The sequence below is a fragment of the Rhinolophus hipposideros genome, assembly GCF_964194185.1.
Source record: "Rhinolophus hipposideros genome assembly, chromosome: 20".
Taxonomy (NCBI): Eukaryota; Metazoa; Chordata; class Mammalia; order Chiroptera; family Rhinolophidae; genus Rhinolophus; species Rhinolophus hipposideros.
The window spans coordinates 33,218,141-33,245,916 of NC_138066.1; the positions used below are offsets into that span (position 1 = coordinate 33,218,141).

At 34.3% G+C, this 27,776-nt stretch overlaps 1 protein-coding gene across 1 annotated transcript in view; it reads left to right on the forward strand.

The window, feature by feature from the left end:
- Window positions 1-27,776, forward strand: part of SKAP1 (src kinase associated phosphoprotein 1) — a 276,068-nt gene that overhangs the window by 80,907 nt on the left and 167,385 nt on the right. The window contains exon 4 of the mRNA XM_081027669.1: window positions 3,528-3,641. Within this exon, the coding sequence (XP_080883795.1) occupies window positions 3,528-3,641 (114 nt within the window). The remainder of the gene's footprint in view (window positions 1-3,527; window positions 3,642-27,776) is intronic.

Below are 27,776 nucleotides of genomic sequence, written 5' to 3' on the forward strand. Positions count from 1 at the left end.
AGTTTTTAGCAGTTTAATTTACTTCTCCATAAAGTTTATGGAGCAGCAACAGCTGGTTGAATCCATGGCAGAAAAAGCCAACCTTTACTGGCCAAGCTATTGTTTTAGAATTAAGGGGGAAAACTCATTAACTGTTAATGAAAACACAGGGAATAAAAACAAATAGCACAGAAACCAAGGCAAATAATTACCTTACACCTGACACAAAGCTGCTTTATCTTTCTGCTCCAACCCTCAGAAATTCCCAACTTATCACTCTGCAGAGCATGAATGAAATTGAGTTTGACTCTCAGGAAAGAACAATAGAGAAATATCCCCCTTATAGGCCCCTCAGCACAATACTCGGTGGAGAACCTGACATTGAATATACTAAGGAGTGTATCTAGCGCCCAATTCTTATGACACTTAGGATACAGGAGCAAATTACCAGCTAATAGCAGGTGAACCCTTGATATAGTTCCCCCAGATCTTGTTTAGAAATACAAAGAGAAGGGACTGGAGGCAGTGGATGTGATTAATGGAGATATTGTGTGTTAGAATATATATCTGTATAGAAATATATTGATTCTGAGCGAGTTACAATGGGAAAGTGTGTCTCTAGTGGCAAGGGTTCTTGCTTGTGAGAACGCCACTCTAAGTAGATGGAGTTCTGAGCCCTAATTGTAGAGCTGCTGAGTGGAAATGTCTGTCACTATAGTTTGTGATCATTTATGTCTGATCCCACTGGAATATAGTACTAGCCACTTGGAACTGCAACTGTCAGAGCTGTAGATGAATCCAGAGATCACTTGTGGTTATATTTTAAGGAAAAATGATGTTCTTCTAAACTTAAATCCAAAATGACCACAGTAATTGTTGTAATACTTCTATAAAACTTTTCACCCATGCATCTTGAGTAGTTGTAATCATTTTAATTACACGGGAGTGTCTACTTACATAGTGTTAAAGGCTTTTTTCGTTGTGTGCCCAAGGGAGTTGGGCCACTTGTTATGATATTAAAAACACTTATAGCAACATTTTCATCAGCAGGAGCTAATTATGCTTGGATGTAAAACATATATTCAAATGTTTCTTCCTCAACCATTTTTAGTACTGACCTCACCCCTATTTTTGCTGCATTGAGTTGTGTACCTTTGTTGTTAATGTGCTTTATGGAGGCATGGTCTTTTATTTGGCTGTGAAAAGCCCACCTTGAGTAATTATTAGGTTGGTGCAAAAGTAATTGCGGTTTAAGAGGTTAAAATAGTTGCAAAAACCGCAATTACTTTTGCACCAATTTCACATGTTCAGAAACCATAGGAATCATGTGGAAGTAACTTTTCCATCTGAAATTAGTAAATCAAATGTGAAATCCAGCCAGGTATTTTGGGTGAGACTTTAAAAATGGAAGCTCTCGATGCAAGTGGAGTAGATCCTGGAACAGGAAAAGGACATTAGCAGAAAAATGGGAAATTCAAATAAAATCTGTAGTTTAGTTAACAGTGATGTACCAATGTTAATTTCTTGGATCTGATAGATACACCCTAGTTATATATTATGTTGACATCGAGGGAAACTGGATGAAGAGTGTACAGGAACTCTCTGTACTATTGTTGAAATACTTATAATACAAGTAAACCTAAAATTATTCAAAAATAAAAAGTTCATTTAAAAAAAACAACACCAAAGCAAAGCAAAGTTTGTCCTGATCTGCTTATTAAAAAGGAAGAAAAAGAAGAAGCCTGGGATGCTAGAATGTGTAAGAGTAGATTTGTCAAAATTCTGAAGCAAGCAGAAAACTGTGAGTCTAGAATGATAGTTGATAAATAATGTTCAGTATATCCAAAATAATGTTGAGTATATCCTACAAATGTTAAGATTTGTGTGGCAACCCAAGCTGCTTCTTTTTCTTCTTTTTTTTTAATAAATGGATTTTGATTTGGCTCAAAATTTTTAAATTGCTTTAACTTCACAGCTCACTTTCAGGTTACCTGGCAGGCAGTCCATTTAGATCGTGTTGATAACATAATTTCAGTGGATTTGCAGTGATGTGAGGTTTAAGTACTTTAACCCTCAGTCCAGTATTTGAGAATTTTTCTGGTAATAATGGAAATTTCACAGCGATACTTTAAGCATAACTATAAGCTTTGTATTTTGATCAGTAACCTAATAAAGAGAATGTTTCTTCTGCCTTAGGCCAGTGACTATTAAGTGAAGGTTGTTTTTGTTTGTTTGTTTTTTAACTTTTCTTCTCCACAATAAACTCCCCAGTTTATTTCTAAAGTTCTGTATCTGTAGGTGTTCAACTCAGTTATGGACATCCGCTTACCACTGATAGTAGAAGAGTGTAGATATGATTATCTAATTTGTAGAGAGAAGGCTACAGCCATTCTCTTTTTATCATTTTATATCCTCCCTATCTTTCTAGTTTAATTGTAGGGAATAAACCTTTAAAGTGAGGCAATACAGATTCTATGTAGGTTGTTTGGTTGTACTACTCCCTAGTTGAAATTCTATAGTGTTTACTAAGATTTAGCATTGGTGATTTCCTTTGGAAATTAGTATTTGAGATAATACTAAACTCAGTTGCAAGTCCCCTTTTCGTGTCTGTGAAATGAACTGAGCAGCTGTTGGTGCCCTTTTATCAGCAGACTGTACCTCTGTTTGGGGGATTTTAAGGCAAGCCATTTGCAATGCAGACCCTTTTTTTCCGGTTTCTGAATGAGCTAACATCTTCCGTCTGAACCTTTTAAAGTATCATAATAGCATGGGCCACTTCTACAAAATATAATCCAATATATGTTGTTGAAAACACCCAAAAGAGATTAGCATTGTTTCAATTGCATAATTCAGTATTGTATATATATTACCTTTCATCAAAGCCATTTTACAGAACAAATATTACTTTCTTAGGGCTTTTAGAATTCCTAAGAGGTTGGTTGCATAGGCTGTGAACTAGAATTATAAAGAGAGAACTTCCTTAAGATTGCAAAACAAGTAGTGATTGAAATTGGAATAGAATCCAGCAAAGTCCAGGTTCTCTCTATTTTTACTTCTCTTATTTTTCAGAACAGGTAAGAATATTGACCTTGTTACATTAAATTATGTATAGAAGGTTAACCCTTTGTGTAATTTAGTCTATTTCATTTGGAAATGTATTTTAAAAAGAGAGAGAGAAAAAAAGAGGCATTCAGGGTAAAGGTCATAATTAATAAAGATATAGTATATATGAACATATATATTTATCTACTATGTTTTCATTTTAAGTGTGATGGAGAAGTTTCTCTCTGGTGGCAAGAGTTCTCCCCACTCTAACCTAACAGTGTCTAAGTTCTAGTTTAGAGAGTTAGTTGAACGGAAAATTTCCCATTCAGGTAAGTTAGTTTTTGAACTTCTTTATCTGTGTCTCATATGTTAATGGCAATCGCCATATCCATCAAATAAAAGCTGTATCTTTGTGTGTGTGTGTAAATACCAGAAGAAATATACAAACACCTTTATAAAGATGCCCAAAGGATGAGCTTTTTCTTTCTGTTGTTGTCCCACAGGGGGAGACCAAGCTGAAAATTACCTCGGACAGGACAGCTCCGATGATAATCACAGTGTAGCTCATGGCCCACTCACATCAGATGCACCTTTTTTGTCAGATTATCAGGATGAAGGTAAGTGTCATCTTTCTGGGTTTTGGATCATCATATTTGTTACTTTTTGTTTTGGTGTCATTGCCCTTTGTCATTTTAATCAAGCAGCCTTCAGGGGGTTCTCTGATGTTAATGTGTTTAGGAAAACACTAATTCCATATTGGCGCAGGAAGACATCATTATTGATCTTTTTCTAAGAACTGTAACTCAAAAGCTAAGAGTGCATTTTAAGATTGTAGGAGCCAACTTACCATTCTTTCAGAATTCTTAGCTTCGCTGAATTGCAGGAGAATTAGAGCTTTCATTTATTGATTATTGGATTATTGATTTATTGTGGATTATTTGAAATTTTTGTGAGTTCGTCGTAGTACTATCATTTTTACCCATGCTTTTCACATACCCCTGACCATAATTGGTGTTGTTTAAGGAGAAGCTGCAAGAACCACATTACAAATCTTCCTGGAGCATCAATTTTACTGGGAGATTTGGGAATGGGAGGAGTCAAATAATTCAGCTGTTATAAATATTATTTTTGTATTAAAAACACATTGGTATGTAATAGGGTGATATGCAAAATATACATGAATTTTTAAAATATTTGAATATAAAAATTTTGGCCTGGTGGCTGCCAGTTTCTGGCTCAGACTCAGATATCTCAAGGGTGGGGGTTCACTGTGCCTCTTCTGGCATTTGGCCACTTGAACAGAAGGTTTGATCATCATTGATGCACATGGTTATCTTATCAAAGTCTCTCTTGTGCCTTGGCAGTGGGGGAAGAAGGTAGACATGCTACTAAACTGAATATTAAATTGGAAGAATGTTATTCACTTAGGGATTGGGAATAAAGTTGGTAGATTATTCCTTATTTCTCTTTATTAGTCTGTAATCTTTTGATTTAGTTTTCTTCCCAATTTCCCTACAACTTTGGCATTATCCAAGAGTGTTTAATCCCTATATTCCCTTCTCTTTTTAATTTATTCATTCTTATTCCATTTAGCCCTTTTGGTGATTCATATTTTCTCCCTTTCATTGAATTGATAACCTCCACATCAGAACTATGGATTGAATCACACAGAAACATTTTATTTTGCTTGAGCTTTGTATACTAGCACAATTCGTAATACCCAAGTTTTAGAAATTGGGCCTTGTAATGTGAGATTTGTATATCGGTTCAGGTATTACACTAAACACATTGTTTGGATTGAGAGCTTAATAATTACATTAGTAGCTGATTAATAATTGTAGAAAATTAACAGTGCAAAACATTTTAAAAAGCCTTTCATTTGTTTTTTTATTAATCCAATGCTTGACAGAATTAGAACAATAGTACCTCATTAATCCTTAAGTCACTTATTTGGTATTTCCAACTTTCCTAAACACAGCTGAGAACACAATAAGTAATCCAGATAGACCTCTAAGTAGAAATAGATGTTCCTAAGTCCTGTGTTAATACTTAATGCACCTTATTCCTGGGAAAGCCCCTGAGGCCATCACTGGGGATTTCTAATCTTAAAAATTTCTAACCATTATAGTGTTTTGATTTCTCAGCTCACAATAGAGTGAAGTATCAAATTAGAAGAAGTACTGTAAAGGCATCAATTGAGGTATAATCAGATAACACTGAGGTAAGAAACAGGAAAACAATTAAAAATTTATATAGAAAACAAAATCTATAAATAAAACAAAATTTATATAGGAACTCAAAAAACATAGCAGTCTGGGGCCATATTGTATTGTAAACAGAAATGGCCCAAATTTTCCCCTGAGTGCTTAATAAAGTAAAACGTTTTAGCTAACATTTATTGAGCACTTACTATGTGCCTTATATCTATGCTCTAAGCAGTTTGTATATATCATCATTTAATCCTCAGAACAGCCCTAAAGTAGATATTAGGATTATCTTCATTTCATAGATAAGGAAACTAAGACCATGGGAAGTTAACTTATCTAAGATCCCATAGCAAGTAAGTAGTAGTGCCAGGATTTACACCTACACAGTCTGGTTCTAGAACCTCTGCTCTTAACCACTTTACTATCCTTACCATTGTCCTTATCTGAGTTATCCAAAAAAAATGGATTCATGTTTTAAACACTTTGGTTAAGACCATACAGATACACATTGTATGTTTAAAAATATTCTTAGTAAAAAGTTGAAATTTAAAAAAAAAAAAAAAAGTATTGAAAGAGGTAAATCTATTATCTGGAAAATTCTAAAGTGGGAAATTTTGTTCTATAATCGTTCCCTATAAGAGAGAAGTTAACCGTATTAGTAATATTAAATTCTTAACAGATTTTTATTTTTAGTTCTGGGCATAAAAGTTAAAAAAAAATTCCCAAAGTGGCATTATCAATGGTAGAGGTAAAAATAGATGTGTTTATGTGTTAAATATTGATTGTAGGATAATAAGATAATATTTAAATATGAATTTCTGCAAGCATTGAATCTAGCATGTGCCTGAATGCCTGCTGTATAATGAACACAGTGAACGTTTGTAGCCTTCTCCCGAAAAAAAGAAAAAAAATATATATATACACACACACATATATATTCTGTGAAATTAAAGAGGTTAGAAAGATATTAAAATTTTAAGTAAACTTTATAGCCTGCTTAACTAGATTTTACCATTATAGGGAACAGTAACACTGATACACTACTTAGTCATTATTTTAACAAATACTTATTTAGAGATTAGAAGGTAACAGCAAGGGACTGTGCTACACTGTAAGTGAAATACGCAGTAAAGGTCAGGCACAGTCCATGCCCTCATGGAGCTTATCATCTCATTGGGAAAATACACTATTAATAAGTAGACAAATAAATATAAAGTCAGTGTCTTCAGATGCTGGTGAGATTGCTAAAGCCATCCTTTAGTAAGAAAATATATTCTTTAACTTTCTTTGTAGTGATATGATTTTAGGCTTTTGGAATTTTATCTTTATTAGATAATGAAAGGTCACGGTTCAAATATTTCAGCTTCGTTGCCTTCCACCTCCAGCCAGCGCAGTGTCCTAAACGTACAATTATAAAAGGACCCATGTCTGAGCCATCCACCCGTAACTTCAGTGATGAGAAGCAATAACCATGGTGCTTGTCGTGTTTGGGACATGCTTTTGTGAAAACTGCAAAGAGATCTAGAAAAATATAGAAACCTGGCCAGGTGCATAGCAAAAAGGAAAACCGAGGTTACAGGGTAAACCATGCATAAAAACATGTTGCTACCTAGTCACAATTCCTTCTCCCTTTCCTTTGTAAATGCCCTCAATCTGAGAATGGCAGAAGAGACACACACAAATAAATGCATAGCCCCACTATTGGGAATGAAAACTTGCTGACAAGTTACAACATTTAGATTTCTAAACCTAGGGATGCACAGTTTCTACCATAGTGAAGGAAAAAAATTTAGTGTGAAACGCTGAACACAATAACTTTACGGGAGTCAGCCAACTACAAAGCTCAAGATCTGATTGCTTTCATTGTCCAAAATATACAACGGATTTTAATGTGTCTATAAACGTATTTTATTAGTATAATGAAGCACCTCTATGTACGTATACATACATTTTTTAAAGATGGGTTGGGGAAAGTGATCGTTCTATAAACAGGGTATAGTGACTCCTTCTGGAAGAAAAAGAAAAAATAAAATGATTTTATAGGAGATGAAACCTGAAATCTATAATAATGTATTATTTATTATGTACTATGTATTATTACATTCTAATTAAAGAAAAAGGCATGAACAGATATTGGACAGATATATCTAGGAAGAAGTGAGAAATAATGTTTTTAGAGCTAATTTTCATATCAGGATGTTGAAGGTTAGAAAAGGTTCTTATTCTCCAGCAAAATGAAAACTACAATTGGAAAAGACCTGCAGCCATCTTTGGAGATGAGTAATAATGAATAAGTGAAGAGCCGATTATTGATCAATTTATTATATGCTACTTGATTTAAAAGAAATTGTAGACCTGTTAAAGTACCAATAGCGGCCATTTTTGACTCCATGTCTTTTCTGAAAGGTACATTAAAAAACACATAGAATATTTTTAAAATAAAGAGAATCAGTTTTTTATGGCTTTATTTTTAACACTTTTCTTTTTTTAAAATGTCTCTGCTTTCATTTGGTCCTGAAATAGAAATCAGTTTTGGATTTAATACTGTGAATAACAATGGACTAGCTTTTTATCATTGTGTGTTTTAGTTCTATAATAACAATAGGAAGAAGATATTATTTTAATGTCTTTTCTAATGGGATGTAGAATATATTTTTAACAAAACTATTTTAACAAAACTATTGTGAAGTAAAAATGAAGGTTTAATTTATTGATTAGATTTTTATAGCCAGAATTCACGTTTGTCTTAAGTTTCATTGTGCCAAAGTTAGAATCATGGAATCTGGGAATTGGAAGGGATAACAGTCATCTAGTAACAGGAACCATTTCTTGAGCACTTACTATGCTGTACTAAGTGATTTTTGAGGATTATCTCATTTAATTCTTAAACCAGCTCAGAGAAGAAGGTATCATTGTTCCCATTTTACAGATAAAGAAACTGAGATTTAAAGAAATTCAGTGACTTGGCCCAGGATAACATATCTATTCTGTGAAGGTTGAATTCCAATAGATTCCAAAGCTACTGCTTTGAAGAAATTTTTTTTATTAGTTTCAAGTTTATAAAACAATGTGATAGTTAGACATTGACACCCCTCACAAAATGATAACTCCCCCAATCTACTAACCCTCTGACATCATATATAGTTGTTACAGTACCATTGATTATATTCCCTATGCTGTACTCCACATCCCATGAATTTCTCTATATATGTTGTAGTTGCCATTCATTATTATTCTCCTTTAGCTTCAGGTGTAGAGCGCAGTGGTTAGGCCTCTACACACTCTATGAAGTGATTCCCCTGATAAGTCTAGTACCCATCTGGCACCCTACATACTGCTTTTTGAAGAATTCTGATTAGCGGATATGTGTCCTCTCAAACACCCACCCTTATGCACTTTACATCTCAATCTCCTTATGGCTTTTACGTATTCCACTGAATATAATGTTCATTTAAAAAGTAAATGTATTCAAAGCTAAAAATTATCCTCTGAATATTACTTTAACTGCATTCTATGAAATTTGATATGTACTACTTTTATTATAATTCATAATTGCATTTTAAGTATTTTGTAATTTCTTTTATGATATCCTTTTTAACCTATGGGTTATTTAGAAACATTTTTGTATGTGTTGTGTTTTCTCCCCTGGGTTTTGTTTTCAATTTGTTTTGTTTTAGTTTCTAGGGATTTTTAAACCTGCTTTTTAATTTTGAATTATAATTTTATTACATTATAGTCTAAGAACACAGTCTATATAATTTAGAGGCTTTGAACTTTACTGAGTTCTTTTGTGGCCTAGTAATAATCAGTTTATGCTTATGGGCTATGTGTGCTCCTGAAGTAGTTATTGAATATACTCTAACTATTTTTATACTTGTAAATAGTATTCTTCAAACTTTTATATCCTAGCTTTCCTTTTATCTTCTGAAAGGACTGTGTTAAAATCTCTAATTAGAATGGTAGATTTATCCATTTTTCTGTGTTTTGTTTTACGCTTTCAAGGTCATGTTATTAGATACTCACAAGGAACTCCAATTGTTTAAAAAGGTTTCCTCTTACTGAGTTGGAATCCTATGCCTAGAGCTTCCACTTATTAAGTTAGTTTTGCTATCTAAGTATACTTGTAGCACCTCCTGATAGGCTTTATACGCAATGGATATTTAAAAAATGTTGTTCACACACCAGTTTGAGACCCCTGTTGCTGTGAGTTGTGTATGAGGCTTGATTTTAGTGTATAAATTCTATTGTTTCACAGAATAAATAAACCGCACTTCTTACCAATGTTCACAATCCTACTGACAACTTTGGTTGACCATGTGCATATTTTAGGGCTGCTTTACTTGGAATGTTAAAGGTACCTATTGCAGGCTCAGTCATTGGTACCCTGGTAGGTTAAACGAGTTAATGACCTAAAAGCAGTGCCATTTGCTTCCTTCTCACTGATGGAATCAAGCCCATTATTTTCTTCGTGTGTATTTTTTTTAATGACATAAACTATGTGAACATATTTAGAGCTTTTAGTTCCTTTTTATTCTATGATATGAAGCTAATGAAAAGTGACTCAAGATAGTTTCTCTCTGTATATAAATATGTAAATAAACATGTGCATACATACATACATTCAAACAAGCATTTATTTCATTTTCTTTTTATTCTTCAGACAGTTGCTTTCATCTTTGTTGCTCACAGGTATATTTTTCTTGTAAAAGCACATGACTTCTGTCAACCCTAATGGAAGTTATATGTGTGTATTTAGAGTGCACATTGTAAAAAACCAAAAAACTTGTTTCCATGTCTGTGTTTTGGGGGCCAAAACATGAATTCTACTGTAAAACACATACTTTCATGAGCCTGGTGGTTTTCTGAACATGTTTCTATTGGATTCAGGTGAGTCCATCAGATTTCAGATCATTGTGAGAAATTAAGGACTCGATGTTGAGTTAACTGTGATAAGGGTAAGTAAGCTGTCACTCAGAATTGCAGTGGCCTCCTTCATGAAGATAAATGTCTTATTAGATCGAAGACATCATGTCGTTTATATAGTCTGGTATAAATCACAGATGAAGATGACAAACTGGGTTTCAAAGTCGACAGTAATTTATATAACTTAAACAAATGATTACCAAGGATTATACATGTTTTGTGAAGAATAAAAAAACAATAACAATTATCTGTCTATGAACTACCCATTTTTCATTCTTCAGCCCAGCATGTTGGGCTGTTGGTGAGTGTTTAGATGCTAACCTTCCGTCCAGTGCCCAGTAAAGCACTCTCACATGTGTTGATGGCTGGATATCTTCCATAAAGCTTCTTTCACTAGAACAAATTCCTTGTGAATTTAACCCAAGTTTTCACATAGAATCATGCCATTTTAGAGCTGGAAGAGACTGGGTGATCACCTAATCTAATCTCTGTTTTACCAAGAGGAAACTAAATTTTAGAGGCTAAGTACTTAGGTCCTATGACTAGCAAGACACAGCCAGTATGGAAACCAGGACCACCTCCCTAGGAGTGGCTTCTCCCAGCTAACACTGTGTATCTGTCCTCACCTGCATGATCTCAGTATGCTTTTTAGTGCAGACCCAAAAGCCTTGTAGGAAGCCTGATCGTGGCTTGTAATCTAGTTCTCAAAAGTTTCAGTCAAGTTCTTCAAACACGTGTCTCTCTGGCCTATGTATGTTCTTACCCTCTTCCTAGAATGACTTGGGAGCAGTACATTTTATAGATAATTTCAAAGGGCTCCATAAATGCTAACAATTATAATTATGAATAACATAAAATAAATCCCAGAATTGATTTGATATAGAACTAATCAGTTACCTTTTTTGGCCTTTTTGTCTATGTTATAGATTTTAATATGCTACCAATGAAGAGTTAGTTATTGAATATCTATACTGAATGCCCTTATTCAATCATGAGTTTAGAGGCTGTTTGAAGGATATAGAGGAATAAGGTGTGATTCCTTTCCTTAGTGAGTAAATAATCTTAGTGTGAAGATTATATACTCCCACAACAAAGTACATGGTGTATAATCAAGTGCTGATTACCACAGACAGAGTTTGCAAAAAAAAAAAAAAAAAAAAAAAAAAAGCCAGTTGGTTGGATTTGCAGCAGTTTGGAAGAAAGTCAAGATATCATTTGGCCTGCGCTGTGGTCAAAGTGTTTTTAGAAGTCTTTTCTAGACTGGGAGTATGAGCAAAAAGTCCACATTTATTGGGCTTCTACTACAATTAGAAGTAAAATAACTGGCGGTTTTTAAGTGCAAATAGTTGATTTTTAAGTGAGTGGCTTGGCAGATGAGATTAAGCTTCTTCATACTGCCTTGAGTATTCTTTGTTTCTCTCTAAATTCTGAACTAGTGAACAAATTTAATGGGAATGTGCAGTTCTCGTATATGATTATTGAAGGTGCGAGTGTGGTCATCACAGTGGTGGTAAAATGATATGCAATGTTTTGGTTGCTAATGTAATATATTTATCTGATTGATATATAAATAAATCAGAGGTGGGGAAGAGTTATAAATCTTTATTAGAAAATCTTATATACTGCGTTTAATTACCTAGTTCTAAGAGTCTACAAATGCATTTTAATTAAGCATAGCATCTGCCTGATAGATGAACACTAAATTACCTGAGTGTTAGCTACCTTACCTGGGGCAATCATGTCTAAAGTTCTAGAGTTCTGGATTCTTAGGTATGATTTTAACCACCAGGTCGTCCTTCCTTAAGCTCCAAAGCTGCTGACCATTTTTACCTCAAAGTTTAATATTCACTTAAATATGAAAAAATTTCATTTAAGAATATTCAGGCCAAGTATATGGATACATATACTTAATTTATGTAAATGTGTATTTTATATAATTTTATATATATTTTCCCCCAGCTTTTCAGCTTTGGTGATTGTTTTTTACTAGCCATAAATTAGTTTGGTCTATCATAGAACTCTGACTTTTCAAATAAAAGGTAAATATTAATAATGCTGTTTAAAATAATGCTGAAGCACCTGTTAATCTAGAATATTATGGTCTACTAGGGAAAGATTGTTGAATTCAGAAACTATATTACATTTATGCTCTAAACTGCCTTTCTTACTTTGAGTGGCAGCCTTTTTTTTTAATGTTGGGGCCTAAGTAGCTTAAGTCCAGATACATTAATCTAGTGAAAAAGAAAGATTTTACAGAGTGGTTACTCTGGCTTGTAAAATTGGGATTTATAGGGGAGTTGTTCCTTCACGGAGAGATTTCTCTTATAGAAGCCTTATCAAATTTGCAGACCCATTTCTGTAAACTGTTAGGATATAGCTTATATGGTATGGAATATTTTAATGGAATGATCCGAAAGATAAACATTATTGTTGTGGTGGTTAATTTTGTAATTATGTTATGTCATAATAATACTGCAGATTTTAATTAACAAAACATAGGGTTAACTGGGTTCATGAGCTCTCTTCTGTCTATAAATGATCATATCATCATTGAAAGACATTTATGAATGCCCAAGAACATAGTTGGGCCTAGAGATTGTCACAGCTTAGGGGGAAAAAAATCACTTGAGTCATCTAATTTAGCCTTTCTAATGAATTCCCATCATTCTTACTAATATCTCACTTAATTAATTATCAAATATAGCAATTGTGCTTTGTACCTTCCTTTGCCGGACATCTTTCCCGCCCAACTATTATTACTAATTTATTCTTCATGTCTAACCTAAACTTTTCCTTCCTTAGTTTCAGGCCATTGCTCTTTTCTATACCATCTTCTGAGACTGAATAATTCCCCTAATTCATTTATATTGTTACCTTTAGAAGGTATTTAAAGACTATGAACATTTATCCCCAGAGTCTTCACTTTCCCAAACTACATAAATTTCAGTTCTTTTAATCCTTACCTCACTTTGCCCCTGTCATACACTCCAATCCTTGGGTATTTTATAACACTCCTTGATAGTTTCCATTCCAAGGGGAATCACCTAACCAAGAGAAGGGCCTTTTGGTGAGGAAAGGGCTAAGGTGTAAAGTCTCATGTAAACCACTAGAATATGCCTAAGTGTTTATTTGAGGTTGGTGTTGCTGATCGTCTGGTGGGCACACAGTGTAGTGCTTGCTTTGGCATATGTTGGGATATATGTGTATTTTAATGCCTTAATGTATTATGGCCTGTTGTAATTGAACGTCTGTAAAGCAGCAGTTAAGAGGGTTTTATAGACCTTGAAAGAGATCAGAATTCTCTAGCCCCCTCTTGTGGTAAAATAAAATAATACTTTGGGGCTTTTCTGGATTGTTTCATTTTAGCTGAAGAGGAAGGCTAAGACATATAAGCTCTCAATGTGTGAGTATAGGAAAATGAATCCAAGAAGTAAAAACTTATATGTATATATTTCCAAGTACACACACACTCATATATTATAAATTTGTTATTTTATTTTATAATATAATGTCCTAAAACAAAAAAAAATGCTACTTTCTTACAACCATCACTTTAGTATATTCTTATTCCACAACTCAGGAGGAGGACAAATAAAATAAAACCATATCTGGAGGGTTTTTTATTCCTAAATAGATAAATAAGGGAGGCTTGGATATGAATTTTAAACCAAATTTACAGGTACTTTTTTCTTTGCCATTATAAATGGATACTGTTAGCATTTCTAATAGATTTAAACAGATATTCTGTATCTCCAATAGCATATTAATTTTACCAGTTTTATAACTTATTATTGTAGCATTCCTCCTATGATGGATATATTTCAGATATTCATAGAGGTCTAATAAGTAGCAAACAGCTGAAGGGAAGACTGAACTGGCATGCAAATGTGTTCATGTATATTCCTATGGAATAAATTTCTACAGGTAGCACAATATTGTTTGCTTTTCTAGGAAATCATCAGAAGTAATACTCTGTCTTAGAATAGTTGGTCTATAGAAAATGATCAAGAGTTACTATGACTATACCTTTTATGACAATACAGGAAAAGATTAAAATTAGGCACTATCCCTAAGTAGTCTTTTTTAAGCTACTAAAAAAACTTTAATGTAGATTGCCTTTATGCTCAAGTAACATTCTAATGAAAATATGGGGGCCTATTTAGCAGTTCTGAGAACTCTAGAAATAAACTTGAGACCATGGTTTTTAATAGTAATTTTTTTCCAAAAGGGAATATTGGATATTACACTAATTGAGGAATTGCAAAAGAAGAATGGCATAGACATAACAGAACAAAATTAAAAAGGGTTGGTCACAGGTGAAATGAGTGAGAATATTATAATGATTTTGATATTAAATAGAGAACTGGTCATTTTGACTGACTCTGTCTCCTACTTGAAGAGATAATTGTTATTATTTTTTTTTTAAAAAAAGGAAATTAATTCACCTTATGTGCTTCTCCCTTAAGATATGTGAATAAAATTTTAATCTCAGCCATTTATTAATTTTTAGTATTGACATTCCTCTGAACATCTGAGAGTAAAATTTAACAAACCTAAAGGTGAAACCTCTTAATAACAAAGCATTTAGGGATCTTCACAAGAATAGCCTAATTTTCACACTTTTAAAAAAAACACTAATTTGACATAACATTTTTAAGATTTATCTGTAATCATGTTAGGTGATCTTATATACCCCAATTTCCTGATTTTGTCTGGTTTCTCAGAAAAATGCTGGATCTGTTTTTTCTCATGATACAGACTAACCTGTGGACTTTCATAAAAACTTCGGAACTTTTTTTTATGAGTAAAGAGCAGGAAATGGCCCTTAGTTATTATACCTGTGCTATTTACTAAGATGTATATTTCAGTTGGTTTGGTCAGCAAAAAATTGCGACTGCTCTTGGATACACATTGATTGATTTTAGATTAGGTATATGTATTTGCACATAGCTCTCTGAAATGTAGCTTTCTTGCTTAGAGATGTATCTTTACTTGGCTATTGGGAAAAGATTAATTTTAGAACAATTATTTATTTACCCCAATTTATTAATCAGTTTTAGCGTTTCTAGTCTTTATTTTAGCATTAAAATTAGGGAAATTAAAATAACCAACTTTTTGGATGATTATAGTTAATAACGGTATAACACAGAAATTGTTTGCAAACTTTGACTTTTGTAGCTACAAGGAGGTATTAGAGAGTCTGTTGGAGTGTCTTGTATTGTCAAAGTAAAGAACAGAAGAGATTTCCCTAGGAAACTACATGTAGTTCTTGTTAAGTGTCTAATTATAAATGATTATTTTCTTCATCGTATTACTGAAGCTGAAAGTGAGGCAGATTGGTTCTTTTTTCCTTGCTTTCTTGCTGTGTATGTGCACATGCCTTCAGCTGTAAAAAAGGAACCTTTCTGAATTTTCCTAAGGAACACCAGGTCAATTCAAGGAGCTCTTCATGTAGAATCTTTCGTATGTTTGTTTTTTGAAAAATAACACATTTGTTTAAATTTGATAGTGTTATTTGTAAGTGTTTCCACCTTAATCTTGAATTCACTAAAAATTCTCTTTTCATTTAGGATGAGACACATTAAAAACGAGCCAAACAGGAAAAACATTTTACTGCTTTTTTAAATTTGTTTAAATCCTACTTTTCAAAAAAGCAACTTCTCACACAATGGGATTTATAGATGATGTAATACAGAATTGTACACCTGAAATCTATGTAACTTTACTAACAATTGTCACCCCAATAAACTAATTTTTTTTAAAAAAAGCAACTTCTTACTGCTTTTATATTTATTCTATGGATAAGTTATCAAATATTAATATAATTTAACTCTATATTAACTTTTTAAAAAGACATGTTGTATTTAGTGTTAGGAGACAGTACATACAGTTTGTCTTACCAATGGAAAATCATTTTTCAGCTACATAAGAAGTTCCAGCTTTATCTAATTGAGAGAGGAAAGTACATACATGAATGACTTTGCATATTTAGTGCAAAGAAATTTAGAACAAATGTTGGGAAAGTTGATATTAATTGTAGTTCAGTTAGGAAAGCTAGGTTACTCCATTAAATAGATCTAGCAAAAATAAATGGGAACTTTTGAGGGCACATAAATTTATGAACTTTTAGGATGTCTGATGGTGACCTTGCTTCAGCATTTGTATTGTTTCTTCTATTCTTTTTGATTATTTATTTGTTTAAGAATTTAGTTAAAGGGAAATAGTTGGAATTGCATAAGTGATGACTTGGTAAATTCTAACAGTTGAGTTAATATTTACGGTACATTTTACAGTTCACTTATGATTGTTACTGTGTGATATACTGTGTATTGCAGTTATAATTGTTACAGTATGAATCACTGTACAGCACTTACAGAGATCCTAGCACTGCAGAAGCCAGACCTAGGTAAAAAGTTTCACAACTTTAAGTTTACTTTTCCCATATAGAGGAGGCAAAAATTGAGTTTTTTTCTGATTTAGTTATAATGTTCCTTAAACTCTTAGCCAAGTTATCACTCACAATTCTAACATACTCTGTTTTTCAGTCCAGGTGATATAAGAGCATGCTGGGTATGATTTTCAATATATGGCAAAGGTGTAAAATTAAGAAAAGATTTCCATGAAATTTTTTGCACACTCTGCTAAATGAATTATTGAAATTCCAATAAAGAAACTTTTTAAAAACCTAAAAAAGCAGTGTAGGTTTTATTTTTCCCTCAATCCTTTCACTTCTCATAAATGTCTCCATGAAAGCTATATCTGCAGGGTTAGAAAAGAATATATCCTAAAATATTAACCTGATCAGGAAGATTTTAAAATGTGGCATCTCAATGTGAGATATTGACTAAGGTGGGCTGGCAGGTTTACAGGCCTGGCAGATAAAGCAGGTTTGCAGTAAATCCATGTGGTGAAAAAATCCCTGAGAAGTTTTTGATTAAGAAACTTTTACTATCCTTTTAAAATGAAATATGCTGGTCATTTTTTAAATGATAAAAGCAGATACTTTATGTTGTTGTCTGAGTCAGATTTTGAAATATATTTTAATGAGTTTGTTATAGGAAATTTCCTGGACTTCTAAGATGTGAACTTAAATTATCAGTCCCATAGTCCAGCACATCCAGAGAACATGTAGAAAGAAATAATAAAAATAAGCCTATTCAGCAAAAATAAGAAATAAAATTTACATCTAAAGCCAGAAAACCTTCATTCAGAGAAGACTTACTATTGTTTCTTTTATAAATGTTATCAGCTATTTAAGCTGTAATAATATAATAAACTTCTGAGTGATATAATTAAAGAAAGAAACTTTTTTTAAATAGCAAACATAATTTTAAAAAATATTTGTAGTTTTTAAAAAACAAATTAAAATTATGAGGTGGTTTTTAAAAATGCCTTATAGATTACATTTCCACTTAGAGTTACCTAGTAAGAGGAAGTGATTAATTTCAAGCAATATGAAGAGACTGAGAGTGCTAAACAATTTTATTGAGAAGATGAATTTAGAAATAATGTTCTACGTAGAAGTTCACAATTAAAATTTATAACTTATTGAGAAGTAAATTCCAAAGATAGTGCCTGTCCCTTCAAAAAGCCACATACTCAACAAATATATTATCACCTTCGTTAGACGTTTTATTAACTGGTCTTTCTTGAATTTTGCATAAAAGCTAGTGTTTAACCCAACTAGACTTTTAAAAAGTCTTATATGATTGAGTATGTTACAACTTTTTGATATAATGAGGTAAGAGCAAAGGTTAAAAAGAGATCGATGTCTCAAATTGATTTCTGGTTGCTGTGGAAGAAGAGCTATGTGTCTATATACCCTCCCGAATTAAACTTAATTTTTTAAAAATCCTCAACACCACAGCAACAAAAACTGCTCCTTAACTCACTGGGACCCTATGTTCTACTCCACAATTTCAGGAGAAACAGCTAAAACAATCGACATCATTCTTCACCTAGATAATGCTTTCTCTGCAGCTAATAGCTCCTTGTTCATCAAGGAAACGAATGTGACATGCTCTTCACCCACTGTTCTTTGTTCTAGGGTCCCTCAGACTGATTATATCAGCCCTAGCACTGACAAATATCCCCCCAAACTTTAACACTATGTTAAATTGAGTTATGAGGTTTTAAGGTTACACTCCTCTGGCTAAAGGTTGATTGTCTCTGAGAGATAAAGGAAGGAATCGTGCTCAACGATAACAGAATCCTTGCCATGGGATAATCCTGGTTATTGAACTCATAGCTCTCTTTATTTGGTTACTTGGCCACTCTCTCTCTCTCTCTCTCTCTCTCTCTCTCTCTCTCTCTCTCTCTCTCTCTCTCTCTCTCTCTCTCTCTCCTCTCTCTCCTTCCCTCCCTCCCTTTCTCCCTCCCTCCCTCCTGGATATTAAATTGGTGATTCACCACTCTCCACTTCCTCCCCCAAGGATATTTTAGAAAGACCCACAAACATTCTAGCAGATGAAAGAACAAGACAGCTCAAGCAATTGGAACAACTCCTTGAAATGTGCTGTCACTTAGGGTGTACCATGCTGTCACTTAGGGTGTACCAACTATGAGACACAAGAGAGACTTGGTTCTCGTTTGCCTTTCTCCTGACTGCATGAATGTGTAAGAGGGTCTAAGAATGTAAATGCTTCCCTTCTCTTTCCCCTCGCCCTCCAATTTCTCATGCATGCATTTCATCTCTGTTTTAAAATAAAATAAAAAGGTGGTGATTTTTGGATCATGCTCTGAAGGCAGAAATTTCAGACTTGCTCCTTAGGCAAAAATTTAAGCCACAGCCTTGGTTGATGACAGTGATGGTGACAGTTCTGTATGCCAATCTCTGCAGTTCCAATCCAGCGTGCCATTCCACAAATGCTTTTATAGTAGTAGAAGCTACTGAGTAATGGTAAATTAAAGCCTGTCTGATGAATTGTGAATACTTGATTTTCTCCCTATAGCATATAAATTTAAGAGATCTATTATGAGTGGAATTGATAATACCATCGAGTAAAACTTTAGTTTAGCTCTACCGTAGGAATACCAGAGAAAGCTCTATTTAGGGTGAAGTGTTTAAACAATGCATGACATCATCCTAGAAAAAATTTACTAGCCTGTCCTTCGTTACCAACAGCAACAATTACTTAACATCTAACATGGCACTGTGTAAGGTGAATTAATAGCACCCACTTTCTATGATAAATTTATGGAATGCCTACCATATGCCAGACATAGTATTTTACATACATTATCTATGATTATTATTACTACTGTGCAGTGTAGGTATTATTAGTCCCATATTACAGATGAAGAAACTGAGCATCAGAGAGATTAAGTTGCCCAAGGTCCTCAGCTAATAAAGTGCCAGAGGAGGGTTTGAACAAATTTCTGTACATCCAAGGTCCATAATCTTTCCAATATACCACACTGCCTCCCAGAAAAGGAGGTAACATTTGCTGTTACTCCTCCAGATACTGTGTATACTGCTAAAAGGAAAAATTAGAGCCCCTAGAGTTACTTGGGAAAGCAGTAGTGTATTATTAATAACGGCTGCCATTAATTGCGCACCTACCGTCCGGCAGGCATTGTGCCAGCCACTTACACAATTTTATATAGTCCCCTTTTAAGTCCCATATTCAAAAGTGAAAGGGCCTCTAATTTCAAAGTTCCACAACACCACATTGTCTTCCAAAATTGTAGAGAAGACGGAAAGGAATGGGGCTTTAGCACAGTGCTGTCCAATAGAACTTGCTGCAGTGGTGGCAGTGGCCTGTAATAGTTACATAGAATAGCCTCTATAATGCCTAGCTACCAAGCACTTGAAAATGTGGCTAGTGAGGCTGAGAAACTAATTTTTTAAATTTACTTAATTTAAATACATATTTACATAGCCACATGTAGCTAGTGGCTATCATATTGGAGAGTGCAGCTCTAGACAAATGTCTACTTATTAACTAGGTAATCAACACAACCTGGAAGTAGTATTTCAGAAACTTCTTGAAAGATGGATAGGATGGAAGTTGGGTGGGTAAGGGAGAAAGGAAGGCTAGGACATAGACTGTGGCTGAGAAGAAGGTCAGAGGTGTGCGGTAGGTGAATAGGCAGAGGGCTCTCAAGTAAATTTATGTGAGAAGCCCGGAGAAAACAGGATGTGGAATGGAAAAAGGGAAGTGCTTTGAAGATGAGCATTAGAATCCATAGTTAATGGATTTGCACAGATTGAAAGGTAAATAAAAAAAAATCAACATTTTTTTTTTTTTTTTTTTAGCGTTTGCCTGTTGTAAATCATTACTTGACATTTTGATGAGTGGCTTTAGTGTGAGTTGTTTAAATGGTACTGTGATGTTTGTGTATGGTGGTAGAAGCTTACAAGGCTCTCATCCCAAGAACTCACAGAGCTCCTGAGTCATAGGGCTGTAAGTTTCCGGGGTGGGGCTGGGAGGCCATCATCGATTCCTTTACGGTATTCCTTACGTCATGTAGATCATCTTGTGTCGAGTCAGTGCTTTACCTACCCTTTCTCAAGAAATTAATTCTCCAAAACATTAAATAGTTTTTCATTATAAAAGTATTTCGTCCCCTGCTAACAAGTAATGCTGTCACTAATTTGTACACTTTTATAGCACTTTCAAGTTTAAAAATCTTGTTTGAATGCATCACCCCATTTAACCCTCACAGCAATCTTATCTGCTAGGTGAGGAAACGAAACCTGAGATTTGCCTGGGATCACACGGCTCACACATAGCAGAGCGGAGACCCAGACAGAAACTGGACCATTGCAGGGTCTGAGTTCTCTGACCACATTTTCAGCCTTCAACTCACTCTGCAGTGCTAAGTATAGATATCCCAGTGAGCTGTAATATTTTTATGTGTGGGTTTCCATTTTTTAAATTAAGAAACTGAGACACGAAAAAAACATCAAACATGAGTCATCATGCCTTTGGGTTCAACCACCAATTTGCAGGAAAAACAGAAAAACATGTCAAACTGCCCCGTGAGTGTGCAATTACCAAACTGCAGAGGGACAGTGGGAACCTACCAATTGAGCACCCCAGGTTTTTCATTGGATAAATTATAAGGAAAAGTAAGGGGTAAAGGGCAACATGTAGATTAAAAGAGAGTTATAAAACCTAACAAATTTTTACATGGGTAAGATTTTTTAAAAGACAAAAAAATTCAGACATATATATATATATATATATATATATATATATATATATATATATATATATATGAATCCCAATCTGAAAACCATGATTTATTTTCTGGTCTATCTGGTCTTTCTGGTTTATTTTCTGGCTTCGTCTCACGACTTACATTGAAAGAGTATTCCATTAGCTTAATATTTAGCGATCATTTTGGAAGATACACATTTAAACAGTTTTGAAAAGAAATAAGCACTCGTTGCTCTTTTGTATGTTGACCCTAATGGTCCATTCTAAATGTCCATAAACCCTTTGCTCATTCAGTTTTATTATCACACCCCTTGTGGTCATCACTTAAAATGGTTCTTTGGAAAGAAAGCATTTTGGATTGAAGAACTTTATAATAAGTTCTGAGTGTTCTGTAAATCTTGATAATGCTTGAGTTTATGGTCATCAGAACTAGGAATAATCAGGAAAAAACAATGAGGAGAAATTATTGTTATTAACGTCCTGCTCTGAATTCTGATCTACAATCAGTATAAGAATGAAAACAAATATTTTAAAAAAAGAGAAGATTTCAAACATAAAAATGAATGCACTTATACTGTAAGCTGTAATGTCCAAGTGTTTGAATTGGGTCTAGATAAACCATTTTAAACAAAATCAGTTCTTCACTCATAGAGGTACTGAGTTTGCAGGAAAAAAAATATCCCAATGAGAGATGACAACCTTACAGATGCTATTTCCAATCAATTCCAAAGCTCCAGAAGACTGAAGGGCCTGAGCCATTGGACCCGTGCAGTTTCCCATAGGCAATGATGGTTCCTTTTGTTTTTATCATTTATGTTTCCCTAGCTTTGAAACAAATGAATTTATCAAGGTTTCAAGAATAATATGGGACAGGAAGATTTTGACAGACAGCCTAATTAGTCTGTCTCATGCTAAAATAAACAAATGCATTTCCCTCCATTATCGGGACAGTTCTAGCAAGAGTAAGATGTATGTACAAAGATGGTCATTTTTTGGGTTGTTTATAATAAAGGTGGAATTATTGATGCTTTACACCCTTGGAAGAATTACAAAGTGTTATGACATTAGCATAACATAAGTACACGTATTTTTAAGTTTCCCCATATTCTACTTGATTGGAACTTGTAGATCTAGGTTGTTTGGACAAAAAGATGAAATGCATGTATGTTTTTTTTGACAATGCAAAGTATGTGTGTGCATTAATTAGCAATTTCCCTTTTAAAATGAAAGCTACTTGTAATATTAAGACTTTTTGGCTTATAAATATCTGGTAGAGCTTTTTTGTCAAGGATTCTGAAATAAAAGGTCAAAGTTTGGAAATATATACCTTGTTTTCCCCTCCATAAAGATGACTCTACTAATGAACACTTTCCACTAGATTATACTTTAAAAATCCTGGACACTTCCTGTTTTTTGTTTAATACCTATGGATTCTTCTTGTACAGCACATTATATCAGGAACTGAAATCTGAAAACAAGCTGGCAGCATTTTCATTTGCAGGAAAACATGTAAAGTTGTAACAGTAATCTATACAGTCATCCAGCAAATATTTGTTGGTGCCTGCAGTGTGTCAGACACAGCCAGGCCCTGCGACCACAGCAGTGAATAATGCAACCCTTGCCTCCAAGAAGCACACAGACTAGTCAGGAAGACAATATTTGCACGAATGATTTGATTACTGAGTACTAAGCATTAAAAATGAGGAACATAAATGCTATTATGAGAGTACAGTGGAGGGAGCAATAACTACACCTGGAAAGGAAACCGGAAATCAGGGACGGCCTCAGAGGAGGTGATATTATTATCAGATTGACAAGGGTTGGGCAGCAATCAGTGAAAATACTCAGCGTTGAGCAAAAGTGTAGGAAGTGGTCATATACTGCAGGTGGGTAGATTGCTTGGTACAATTTTTCCAGAGAGAAATTGAGGAGAAATGTAACAAAAACCTTAATTATAAATGCCGTTTGAGTTAGCAATTCAACTTTAAATGTACTTTAAGAAAATAAATGTACATAAAGATGTTCAAGGATCTCTATTGCAGACTTGTTGATAAAAGCACAACATTGAAAACAGGCTGAATATCTGAGCTACAACTATCCAATGGAATATATGCAGCCATTAAAAATGATGTTTGTAGAAGAATATTGAATGGTTATGGAAAGGTGTTCATACTTTATTAAGTGAAAGAATAAAGTTCTAAGATAGCACATACAGTCACCTCCTATTTTTTGAAATATATGTGTATGTGTGCATAGAACAAAAACACTATAATGTTCTTCACCAAAGTATTTTGACAAGCTTTTATTTCTAAATTATGTATAGTTAACATGTATTATTTTTATAATAAAAATAAACAGTGAATGTTATTTTTTAAAAATCTTGAAATTGTGCAGAGCCATAGGCCCAGAAGTTTCACTTCTAGGAATAGATTCTAAAGAAATAAGCCGGTATAGCTCCTAGAATATCAAATCATTGGAAACAATCTAAAGTCTAATTACATGGGATTGCTTTAATAAATTACAGTATATCGTATGATGGACTGCAGTGCAACTGTTAAAAATCATGTTGTGAGTAGTGGAGTCGTTATTGTCATGGGAAAATGTTCGTGATATATTAAAGGGGAAAAGGCAGGTTACAAAACTGTATGGAAAGGGCATATACCGAAATGTTAATAATGGGTTTCTCTGTGTTACGGGATTGTGGTTTTCTTCCTTTGTGCTTTTCTGTATATCCTAAGTTTGCTGGTTTGAACATGTTACTTTTTTTTTTTCCCTGAACGCAAAATACGTTTATTTGGGAATAACAAAGAATTACAATTCGGGATATGAGCATGTTACTTTTAAAAACGAAAGCCCATTTCTTTTTAGTGCTATTAGTTATGACATTGAATAAGTGTCCACTAACAGCAGAGGATACATGAGAGTCCACAGTGACATTGAGTACCCATAAGGAGCAAACAGCACACACTGTATGTGTTTGTTAAGCGCTGGATGTCCTATAAAATATGGCAGCCAGATTTGGGAAGACTCCTCTATCTTGTGCCTGGGGCAGTGTTAGAGCAGCAGACATCCCAACACCTGTGGTTCCATTTGCACTCTATCCTCGCTCAGCATCATTTGTCTCATCCCTCTTTTTGGTCCAGACCTTCATATGTCTCTCTCTCTTCATTATAATCTCTTGTGAGCGTAGTGATAATGCCTAATTCAATTTTGTGTTGTTCTTCCTCCTCCAGCCTTCAGCACCTGGTACCGTGCTTTTCAGATAGGAAGGCTTAATAAATGCTTGTTAAACAATTTTAAAAATAAATACATTTTAAAATGAAGGTCACAGTGTTTTCTATCACAATGCCTCCAATTTTGTGGCCTGCTTGCCCAGAACAGCCCAGTAGACAAATGTCTTCAAGGATCACTTTCTAATGATCTAAGTGAGAAACTTTTCTTTGGTTGTTGAATGTCCATAATCCGTTAAGTATAATTTGGATTCTGTGAGTAACATTTCTTGTATATTTTCCCAGTACTAAAAGAACGTTAGCTAACACTTAGCTACACGTGGAGCTCATCTGCCATTTCCCTACCTAGTAATTGATGCAGTCTTGTGAGTCTTTCCTGCAATTTGTCCACATTAGCTTGACTTTTTTTTTCTTTAGCTTTGTTTTACTGGTGTCTGAAAACAGCGATTTCACTATCTCCCCTCTTCTAACTTGTGACAGACTCTACTAATTGTGTATCAGCATCCATTTCACTTTATTTCTTACTGGCAGCACCCTGATTTTGCACAGCTGGCCATGTGCCTAGCTGAAAACAGGTGCGTTCTTAAACAAACCTGCCATAAGGTGGCCACGAGACACAGTTCTGGCCATCATGGTGTTAGATGAAGTCACTAGAGGAAGTGTTCCTTCCAAAATAAAAAAGTTGAAAAAGCCCTTTGCCTCTCTTGTCTTCACCTATCCATCAGTCCCTTAACCTTCTTCCTGTCTGGAATACAGACTTGTTGCCTAGGAGTATAGCAGCCCTTTGCTCAGAGATATGACTTGCCCTGGCTATAGCCAGTAAGTAGCAAAACGAGAAGAATATAAATATCCAGGCTACTCTTTCTGTTATACCTTGAGTTTAGTTATTAGTGAACTTCCCTTTATTATAGATTGTACTAATTCGCCCCTCACTCAATAAACCACATTTCAAATGAAGGGAGCCTACATAGACATGCATATACAAATATGCATAATTCCTCAAACATATGAGTGCCTTCCTGTGCAAGCTTTATGCCAAGAAATAAAGGAGAGAGCAAGACTATCCCTGCCCTCAAGCGGCTTTCAAATACATTCATGTGCAAATGTAATGAAGGTAGAACATGGTAATTATGTAATGTGCTAAGTGAAAAATGTAGTGTAAGATTCATCTTGAGTGGAAATTCTACAGAAACTTCAAGAAGGTGATAGGCCTTGAAGTACAGTCAACAAAAACGAAAGAAAGGTAATTCCAGGGACATAACGAAACATGAGTGAAGATATGAAAAGAGACTTTCTTAGGTAGAGTTTGGGGATTGGGTATGACTGGAGCATACGCTGCTCAGATAGGAACAGAAGGATACAAGGCTGGAAAATAGGTTGGGTATGGATTGGGAAGACTGTGTTTAACCTTTGTTTTGTAAGTTGTAGGCAGCTATGAAAAAAATTAATCATGAATGGACACGATCAGATCTATGCTTTGGGAGGAAGGGAGCATTAGAAACAAGGTTAGGAGGCTGTTGCCATAGTATTGGTGAGCAGTGGTGAGGACCTTTTCATGTCATTGGCGGGGGAGAAAGCTGAGGGATGGACTGGAGAGAGCATTTTACCTTTGAAAATGATGAAACAGAGGATGAACTGGACACCAAAGATCTTTGTGGAATATTGTTCCTTGAAAATATTTTAAAATTGGGTGGCTAACCACCTTGAATGAATTACATATTTGTATTTAGGAAGGTAAGAAATTGGCCCGAATGATTTCTTGAAGGACCATTATCTGCTTTTGGGTAAATGGAAAGCATGTACAAATGGGTAGCTCCTTCTACAATTTGGTTGGATTATTGATTATCTAAGTCCCTTGCTTTTTCCTCTCCATCCTGTTTAGACTACTACGTATATAACTGATTAGTATGACATCCTGCAAAAAAATACTGGAGAAATTCTGAGACCTCACATGCCAAGGTTCTCATTATCTGGATGCCTGCCTTTGGCTCGGGTGGCCTAAGTTTACATACACAGATTTCCAGTAGAAATAGAAAACATTAGATGTGTAATGAGTTCAATAATCACTGCTTTCTACTCCTCCCTGACCAGCATGATAACAATTGAATGAGTTTTTAAGTATCTGTGAATTGTATTTATTATTGCTCTTTCCCCCCCAACTTTATTGAGGAATAACTGACCAATATAGTTGCATATGTTTTAAGTATATAATATGATGATTTCATAATACATACATTGTGGAATATTTACCAAGATAAACATAATTTACACATCCATCACCTTACACACTTAACTCTTTTTTTGTGGTGAGAACACTTAAGATCTACTCTTAGCAACTTTCAAATATACAATACTGTGTTTTATTATTGCTCTTTTAACTCCAGTTATTACTGAAAAGAAGAAATGCTTTTTCTTTAGATAAACTTGGCATAATTTTTGTTTCTGTTTTCTTTGCGTTAATAAGATTTTGAAGAGAAGCTTTCTTTCCTATATGACGGTAACTATTACTATTTTTAAGCATTACAAAGTTCTCCTAAATTTATTTTTATTTAACATTTATAAGTGTGCTGGAGATTATGAGTGTCTATCATGTTTTAGGTTTTTATTGCAACCTTATTTCCAGAATAGTAAGAGAAAATTTTACTTTCGAAGGATCTGCTTGTCTAGAAGTATCAATTTAAGTTTAAGGTAATAATATGGATTTCTTTAGCTCTCAAAATGGATTGAAAGGCTTTTTAAGGTATATAGAAAGCCAGTGAGATCATTTAATTCATATTTAAGGCCAAGTTTTTCCTGATAACATATTCTTGAATGACTACTTGTTCTTTTGTGGACCACGAGAGACTATTTCCAGGTATAAGTGATATCATTAATAGGAAACTCACTCTTCTTTCCTTTGGACTTGATTTTTGTTCCTGGGTTATCTGTATGCCTTTGGATCTTCTATCTCATGGAATATCCTGCTAATTCTGCTCCTCAGTTTTTTCACCTGCTGATCACTAGAAGACCTTGGATTATTTGTCCATTTGGTAGATGGTTTCCATATAAGAGATATTTTAGACACTTAATCATAAGCTATCTTATCAAGGCTTCAAATTTTTATTAAAAGAGAAGAGTCATCTTCTCTCACAATATTCAGAATTCTCTCAAACACAATATTCAGAATTTTAATATAACTGTTCTGATCAATCTATAGAGCACCATCATTGACCACTATGATCTGGTTT